Genomic DNA, 9,756 nt, shown 5'->3' on the forward strand with positions numbered 1-9,756 from the left:
CTAGACTATAGACTATACTATAGACTAGACTATAGACTAGACTATAGACTAGACTATAGACTAGACTATAGACTAGACTATAGACTAGACTATAGACTAGACTATATATTATGCTATAGACTATATATTAGACTATTGACTAGATTATAGACTAGACTTTAGATTAGACTATAGACTAGACTATAGACTAGATTATAGACTAGATTATAGACTATATTATAGACTAGACTATAGACTAGGCTATATAAGTACTAGAATAATGACTAAATTGTAGACTAGACTAGTCTATCTACTAGACTTTTTTACAGCGTTTTCTCCTTTGTTTATATTTCTAATAATAATCCCCTAGTAATCCAATACATTATATCCCAAAGATCATTTCATTTATCTCTCTCCTTAACCGATGATAAACGAGAAGATGTTAAAACAAATGAGAGAGTAAAAGAAAACACGTAACTGGTAGCAAAACAAAACAAAACTGATCAGCATCATCAACATCAACTTCATCATGGCAATAACGATTAAAACGGAAAATAACACACATAATAAAAAATAGACGTAATATATTGTCATGCTCAAAACCCCAACAAGGCAATGAAATCCTTCCGTTCACCGAAAAAGAGCAAGAGAGACAAAAAGATCACACAATAAATTAAAATAAAATAAACAGAGAACAATAAGATCAGAGAGACTCAATATAAACCAATTAAATTGTTGAGAGAGTAAGCAAGTAACTCTTTGTTTTATTAACTAAAAACAGATCGTGTATTGGCTGATTAAAACTTGTAAAGTTGCAGCAACAACAACTCCTGCTGCCAAATAAAATAAACCGCCTTCAAGTGCTACCGCTTAATGTGTTGTGGTGGTTGCTGTTGTTGTTCTGGTTGTTGATGATGTTTGTGTGTGGCTCTATAATGGCTTAAAGTAGCTAGCTGTTGATTTGATGTGTGTGTTTTAAACGTTGTCAACACGTTTTTTTCGCCCAACATCTTAAAACATGTTTACGATCACTAAAGTGAGAAGAGAAGCTGAGCTGAGCTGAGCTACGCTATGATATGATATGCTGAGTGTAGTGTGGAGTGTGGTGTATGTATGCTGTGTGTGTTTTGAGCAGGGTCTTTAAGCCAAGTTAATATCAGTAGACAAAGTGTAAGCTGTGGATACAGTTGATGTAAGTGTCATGTCAATAAGACAAGGAATCATAACGCAATTTGACGTTAATGCAAACGGTACAATACAGAAAACCCTAAACGGGAAGTGATACAATTTCTTTTTTTTTTTTTTTGGTGAAAATAAACAAAATAATTTTTAAAGAAAAATTTATTTATTAAATAAAAAAGAAAAACTAAATAATTATTAAAAATATTATAAAACTAAAGAAAAAAAGTGTTTTTGAAAAGAAAATTAAGTTATGAACGATTTAAAAATGGGTTTTAAACAATCACTCTTACAACGTTTACAACATATTGAAATGTCGGCGCCACAATCTAAATCTAGCGCAGAATCCAAGGATTCAAATAATACACAAATCACCGATTTTAGCATACAAAGAATATTGGCCGATAATAAGCAGCTAATCGAGAATGGCTGCAAATCAAAATCTCCCAGTTCTACACAACAAGATACACCTCCCTCTAGCCCTAAACTATATGCTCCCATAGCCACTAAACCAACGAATGTAGCTACAGCAGATATATTGGATTTATCGAAAAGTAAACAAACCGATTCGTATTCACACCCTTTGCTGGCCTCTCCACCCTCCAGTAATGAGTTTCCTTTTAATCCCACACCCAACTATGCTGGTTTTCATCCCAACATATTGGCTGCTGTAGCCGCCGCAAATGCTCAAAAATTCTATGCTCAATTTTTGCCTCATATGTTTCCCGCCGGTTTTTATAATACTGCTGCAGCAAGTGTTCAAAGACCTACGATGCTGCCCTATCAAAAACGTTATTTTGCTCCTTATGTTTTAAATTCGCAACAAACACCGGCGGCTACACAACCACCACTTACACCACCAACACCCACTTCTACGACAAGTTCTTCGGCCCAACAACAACATCAACCATCTACACCCACCCATCAACATTCTTCCAACAATAGATTTATGTGCTCTCGTCCCGATTGTCTAGATTGTTTAGATTCTTACTACAAATCCTCCCCCTTTCCTTACAAATCTCCCATACTATCACCAGCTGCCTCGACCGTGAGTTCTAGCAGTTCTTATCATTCTAAGGCACAAAAAGAGGTTCTACTGGGATCATCCAATATTTCCTTGACCTCTGTTACTAATATACATCTGACGACAGCAAAAACGGTTCGCGAATCACACTTGAATGCTGCATATGAGAATCGTTCGAGCTTGGCTTCAACTGCTGAAGAGATTAGCTATAAATGTCGTATATGCGATAAAGTTTTTGGCTGTTCTCAGACATTGCAGGTGAGTTTTAAAAAAAGAGAACAAATGAAATGAAATGCCGACGGCATTAGTTTTTTAAACAAGATCATAATTCGTTTGGAAGTAGTTGGTAAGCAGTTGTACGATCAAGTAACTGTTTAGGTAAATCTGAACTTGAGTTTTGATTAGTGTTAAGAATTCGAACATGAAATTAGTCTCAATATAAGAATTCAAAGATCACCAATTATGAATTACTCTTAGCAGTATTTGTCGATTAAATATCAACTCTCGTCCATATAAAATAATCCAAAATTGATCCACAACAAGATCATGAAGATCTAATTAATGATTAAAGAAGTAAAAATAGTCGTGTTACTACATTACAAGAATCTCAAAAGTTGTAGCACTGATTCATAATAGAAAATATAAGGGGAAGCTCTCATTTAGGATCGAATACGTCCTTGATCATTACTTTGCAACGATCAAGAACGATCAACAGTGATCAATTACAAAGATCTCAAAAGTTTCAGATCACATAAAGATGCTCCCATTTAGGATCGAAGACATTCTTGATCATTGCTTCTTTAACGATCAAGAACGGCTTGTTGTTCCAAGATGTTTGAAAATAGGACTAAGTCACTGATTGTCATTACTTTCTTTCGACCAGGACTGAATTTATTAACAATCGAAGGCGTTTTGGATCACTGATCTTTTACAATCGAAATATATTTAAGGATCTTTACTTTATCTAAAAAAATCTTTAGTTTCAATACAATCTAATTTAAGATTGTCAGTCTTTGATTATTGGGACTCATTCGATGCAAAGGAAGCCTTGGAAGCCAAGAAATCACTTAAATCTCTGACATCAAGACGACAGAATTCTGTTTTAATGGCGGATCGAAGACGTTATTTATCATTAGTACTCTCTGACGATTTATTGGGAAACTCTTTATGTACTTCCCGAGAAAATAATCTCAGATGATGTTCTTACGCACATAAATTCGATTCAAATTGGGATCTTATACATTATAAACATTGATCTACGACGATCACTTTCAAATCTAATGTTGTCACATGAAGAAATAACTTCAAAGGATTTCATGATTTCATTAATGATCAAAACAATGAAGCGATGTTTATTCACGTTATCTAGAAATGCTGAAAGATCATTAGGTCATGCTTGTCGATTATTGCTTTCTAGTGATCACTTTTAAAAGTAATGTTGTTTAAAACTTTGTTATAAAATTAGTTAAGAATGAATGACTTCATCTACCCTTGGGATCGATCATTTATATGATCATGGATTTCCCACGATCATTTCTAATTCAATTCTATTAGTCCTGTTTATATCATGTTCTTAGAGATCGTCGATTCAATACAGAATCTTAGACATTATAAATTTTGCTCTTAGGTGATCAGTTTTGATGACATCTTACGATCTTTTAATCTTATTTTAAATATATAAAGATCAATGATGGTGATTTCATTTACGCTCGTAGACTTTGTTGATCATTTCTTATCCATTACTTGCTTTAACTATCAACACCACAACTAAGACATCCTCTTCCTTTCTTTGTATAATTGCAGGCTCATGAGAAAACCCATAAATCGCCCCGCTACGAATGCACCGATTGCGGCAAGGGATTTTCACAATTGCGCAACTACAAATATCACCTCTCCGTTCATCGAGGAACCAAAGAATTCGCTGCCGAGTGTCCAGAATGCGGTAAAACCTTCAATGACAAAGGTTATCTTAGCAGTCACATGAAAATACATCGCAATAAGAAAGAATATGAATGTCCTTACTGTCCTAAGTCTTTCAATCAAAGAGTTGCCTTCAATATGCATGTACGCATACATACCGGCGTTAAACCGCACAAATGTGCCGAATGTGGTAAAAGATTTTCACGTAAAATGTTACTCAAACAACATATGCGTACACACAGCGGTGAGAAACCCTATCAGTGTTCGGTTTGCGGAAAATCATTTGCTGATCGCAGTAATATGACATTACATCATCGTTTACATTCCGGCATTAAACCATTTAATTGTCCCATTTGTCCGAAAGCTTTTACCAAGAAACATCATTTGAAAACACACTTAAACTATCATACCGGTTGTAAGCCATATGTCTGTCCACATCCGAACTGTAATCAGGCGTTTACGCAATCTAGTAATATGCGTACACATGCCAAAAAGTGTCAATATAGACCGTTACAAATGGCATATCCGGTGGCACAGAAGTCAAATACAAATACAACAACTAACATGAATCATTCAACAATATTGACAGCTGCCGCCGCCTCAGCAGTAACATCTTCTTCCTTGACTAGTTCACTGACAACACAAAATTTCATGTTAAATCCAATTTCCCGTTTACCTTCATCCATGTCTCTTAACGTTGCCAGCAATCATGGTACATTACCCACAATCGCTACCAGCAACAGCAGCAGCAGCAACAGCACAAATAATAATTGTAACAATAGCAGCAACATTCCTTTCATACCTTCAACCACTTTAGCGGCTGGTATTCGGATGTTATCCACTGTTACCTCAGCCTCTATGTCGGCAAACACTATACAATCATCATCATCTTCAACATCATCATTATCATCAACAGCTTCGTCGCTATTTCCGCCTGCTCAACAGCCTTTATTATCCACATTACGTCCGTTTTGATCATATAACTGTCTGGATCATTTAGTGTATATATATAGATTGGGCAGTGTATTTATGTTTTTTTAGTGCATTTAAAAGCGTAATTAGCGCCTTATGTCTTTAGTGCTTTAATATCTCATTATACTTTTTAATTTCAACTGTGATACAATTATATAGTTTTTTTTTTCATTATTATATTTTTATATAAAACATAATCTTGTAATGACATTTAATAACAATGATAATGATAATAATAAAATACTAGTAAGTTATTTTTAAATAATTTAAACAAAAGCTTATTATTTATTCAAATTTTTTTGTTGGGAGTCAATCTTTGTTCTGAGGGTTAAGTACTTAATATCGCGTGGGAAATTTAATTTATTCTAGTAATTAAACGACAAAAATATATAGCATTTTATTGTTTAATGAACGGTGGGACAAAAGCTTCAAGTATGATCATAATTATTACTAGCTAACGATCAGCAAATATTTGTATGTTGATCGTATTTACCTTCATGTTGAGCAAGTTGATAATTTGGCATAATCAAGTGGCAGCCAATCAAATCTTGTACTTCAAACTTCATATGATTGACATCAACACGATCGAGTTTAGAATTGATGATGATCGGGTTGTAATCGAAAACAAAATCGAATCTTAATGTTAAATATTTTTGTACAGCCAATGAAATTCAGAACTCTTCGAACAAGTGGATCGAATGTAGGATTGTAAGTCATCGGTTTTAAACTCTATGTCTCTCTCTGAGAATAAGTTTGTATTCAAACTTCATAATCTCACGATCAGTTGAAATAAAGAATAGAAATTTTTCTTGCTTAAAGAAGATCTGACGATCTGAGATTGATATGTAACGATTAACCAAGATAGAACAATGGTTTCGAAGTTTTCAAGCCTACAATGCATACCCTGATCAAAAGGATGACTCAACGGAACATTGGTCAGTTTTAGTCTACTGAACATCGATCAGTTTCCAATTGCCGAATAACTATATATCTATCTATCTATCTATCTATCTATCCATCTCTCTTTCTATCTATCTATCTATCTATCTATCTATCTATCTATATATCTATCTATCTATCTATCTATCTATCTATCTATCTATCTATCTATCTATCTATCTATCTATCTATCTATCTATCTATCTATATATTTATCTATCTATCTATCTATCTATCTATCTATCTATCTATCTATCTATCCATCTCTCTTTCTATTTATCTATTTATCTATCTATCTATCTATCTATCTATCTATCTATCTATCTATCTATCTATCTATCTATCTATCTATCTATCTATCTATCTATCTATCTATCTATCTATCTATCTATCTAGCTAACTAACTAAGTGACTAATTAGTAATTACTAAAGGATTTCACACTTACTTCTGATGGTCACTTTTAAATAAATGCCAATTGCATTCATGATCATTGATCGCTGTAAGTTCTAAGTATTTCATTCGTTCGTAAAAGATGTATACTACAAATTTCTCACATTAACATTATTCCACAAAACATGTTCGGCATTGTTGATCTTAGCTTTTCAGCGACCAATTTAACAACAATTTACCAGCTTTTTTACAATAAGATATAAGTAAGAATGTTGCTAAACAAAATAATTAAAACGATTGCAAATTGCTCCTTCAAGATTTAAAATATGAAAATCATAAGTTTAATATTTGTTTTATTACTGTTTCATTACAGTTTGCTTTCAAATATCAAATACTATCTTATAATATAAACTGCCTCCTGTTCCACTGTCTACTGAAAATCACAACGATTACATTAATTGAGCTAATAATTGCCTCATTATTATTAGAAAATTATTAAAGTTCTCTGATCTGTTTATATTAGATCATAATTAAATGTTTAACAGTTTATCGTTTGACAAGTAGAAGTTGTTGTTAATTCTAAGAATTAGCTAGTTTTGATAAGAAATTAATTTTTAATTATAAAATTGATAATAATTAAATGTTCATTAATTATATGTGAAATAATTAATACAAATTAGATTTTTAATTTGCTTAGCAGATTAATTAATTTTAAATTTGTATAGATTAGTTATTCAGATTGTGAGCAATTTGTCAGTTAAAAGTTCATTGATGTTAACAAGTGTTCAATTAATGGAAATACTATATATGGGAAAAATTCCAGGAGGTTAAGAGCAACAACTGAACTTGAATTGAACTAAAAGTTAACTAGAACTGAACTAGAACTAAAACTGAACTAGAACTGAACTAGAACTGAATTAGAACTGAACTAGAACTGAACTAGAACTGAACTAGAACTGAACTAGAACTGAACTAGAACTGAACTAGAACTGAACTAGAACTAGAACTGAACTAGAACTAGAACTGAACTAGAACTGAACTAGAACTGAACTAGAACTGAACTAGATCTGAACTAGAACTAGAACTAAGTGGAACTGAACTAGATCTGAGCTAGAACTGAATTAAAAATGAACTAGAACTAATCAAAAGCTAAACTAGAACTGATCTAGAATCGAACTAAAACTGATCTAGAATTGATCTAGAACTGATTTAGATGAGAACTAAACAGAATAGTTCAATAACCTTAACTCCTTTAGCTTTCCATAGAATCATATAAACGTTTTAAAATTATACTTTGTTTTGCAAAGTTTTGAACTTTAATCAATAATTAAAAAGAATTATTTTTTCAAAAAGAAATTTGCATAATTCATAAAACAAAAATTCAAACATTTAAATTAACAAAATTCTTTGAAATCATCTAGTTTTCTTTTCTTATTCCCAGAAATTAAACAAATTCTTTACAAACTTCTAAGAAATTAGCAAAGCATCAAAATTTTGTAGCAGCTTCTTGGATCTTAAGCAAATGTAACATAATTTAACAGGTGAATTTATGGTCGAAAATCAGCTATAACTTGGTAACAGCAAAAACAACTACAACACCAACAGAGAAATAACATTTAATTTTACATTTTCCACAAAAAACAAAAAAAAAAGAAATACCACAAACTTTGTGTTCATTTCAAAAGTGCCGTAATTAAAGTCATTAAATTTAACATCTCCCCGTATGTAAATCTTGTTTAATTTTAAATTTTTTTTTTAGTAGTTTTCTACCCAAAAAATGTATCTTTTCAACACAATCTCCAGTTAAATCATTTATGGTCAAGATGTACTCACACACATATAAAATTACTCAGCTAAAAGCCAAGAGATACTTGCTTATACATATGTGATATTATTAAGATACAGTAAAGGGTAAAAGTGTAACCACTTTAGTATGTAAAATGGAAATTATTAAAGCATTTATAAAAAATTGTCATCGTCTTAAGAGATTGGAAAAATGTTTCCGCTTCTTAACTACAAAATTATGTGTTTTACTTTTATCACCCACTGTCTTTAAACTCTCTTAACTTTGAAGTTTGTAACAATTTCTATCACACATAGACAACCAAGCTCACTTCAACTCATCTCACATCATCTCATTGCTGTTCCGAGTAAAGATGTTGTTAAATCAGTGAATACTATGTAAAAAAAAAACTAAAAGTTTCACAATTCCTAAATTGTTTTATGTGTCGTGTTAATTGTTATAATGTGACCTAAAAGTGACCCACAAAATACTAAAACAACTACAAACTTTTGAGATAAAAAAACAACAAAGCTATTCACCTGTTTTAATAAATATAAATAAAGAGACCTTTTCTTAACGGAGTCCGTATGTTGGTAATAACAGGTGAATTAATATGAAATTATTATTATACACAAAGTGTGTGCATTTAACGTTACACTTATATGTTTTGTCAGTGTGTTTAAAAATTAAGTGAAAAATTTTATTTTAATTTTACATATTCATATTTGTCATTTGAAATGAACGGTTTCTAGTAATATCTGACTATATATTACAAAGTTGGTGTCAATATCATTCAATGTTAAAGCCAGATAGTGTCTTGCAATAACAGCTTCCAATAATAATAGTGTAATCTATCGACTAGCCTATATTATAGTCTACAACAAAAAGGCTAGTCAAAACTGCGCATAGTCAAATCTATAGTCTAGTCAGTAGTCTAGTCAGTAGTCTAGACGGTAGTCTAGTATATAGTCTAGTCTATAGTCTAGTCTATAGTCTACTCTAGTCTATAGTCTAGTCTATAGTCTAGCCTATAGTCTAGTCTAGTCTATAGTCTAGTCTATAGTTTAGTCTATAGTCTAGTCTATCGTCTAGTCTATCGTCTAGTCTATAGTCTAGTCTATAGTCTAGTCTACAGTCTAGTCTATAGTCTAGTCTATAGTCTAGTCTATAGTCTAGTCTATAGTCTAGTCTATAGTCTAGTCTATAGTCTAGTCTATAGTCTAGTCTATAGTCTAGTCTATAGTCTAGTCTATAGTCTAGTCTATAGTCTAGTCTATAGTCTAGTCTATAGTCTAGTCTATAGTCTAGTCTATAGTCTATAGTCTAGTCTATAGTCTAGTCTATAGTCTAGTCTATAGTCTAGTCTATAGTCTAGTCTATAGTCTATAGTCTAGTCTATAGTCTAGTCTATAGTCTAGTCTATAGTCTAGTCTATAGTCTAGTCTATAGTCTAGTCTATAGTCTAGTCTATAGTCTAGTCTATAGTCTAGTCTATAGTCTAGTCTATAGTCTAGTCTATAGTCTAGTCTATAGTCTAGTCTATAGTCTAGTCTATAGTCTAGTCTATAG

At 32.0% G+C, this 9,756-nt stretch overlaps 1 protein-coding gene across 1 annotated transcript; it reads left to right on the forward strand.

Annotated features, from left to right (window-relative positions):
* Positions 1-761: 761 nt before the first annotated feature.
* On the forward strand, positions 762-5,299 carry LOC111685395 (zinc finger protein 135). The gene is made up of 2 exons (XM_023447652.2): positions 762-2,440; positions 3,986-5,299. Exons 1-2 carry the CDS (start codon positions 1,412-1,414, stop codon positions 5,075-5,077), a joined length of 2,121 nt encoding a protein of 706 aa, XP_023303420.2. The 5' UTR covers positions 762-1,411; the 3' UTR covers positions 5,078-5,299.
* The last annotated feature ends 4,457 nt before the right edge of the window (positions 5,300-9,756 follow it).

The sequence above is a fragment of the Lucilia cuprina genome, chromosome 2, assembly GCF_022045245.1.
Source record: "Lucilia cuprina isolate Lc7/37 chromosome 2, ASM2204524v1, whole genome shotgun sequence".
NCBI classification, from domain to species: domain Eukaryota; kingdom Metazoa; phylum Arthropoda; class Insecta; order Diptera; family Calliphoridae; genus Lucilia; species Lucilia cuprina.

Bases quoted from the DNA above. Each gene is read 5' to 3' on its own strand.
- LOC111685395 (XM_023447652.2), top strand. From the start codon at position 1,412: ATGAACGATTTAAAAATGGGTTTTAAACAATCACTCTTACAACGTTTA. The intron at 2,441-3,985 runs GTGAGTTTTAAA...GTATAATTGCAG, and splicing joins GCTGTTCTCAGACATTGCAG to GCTCATGAGAAAACCCATAA.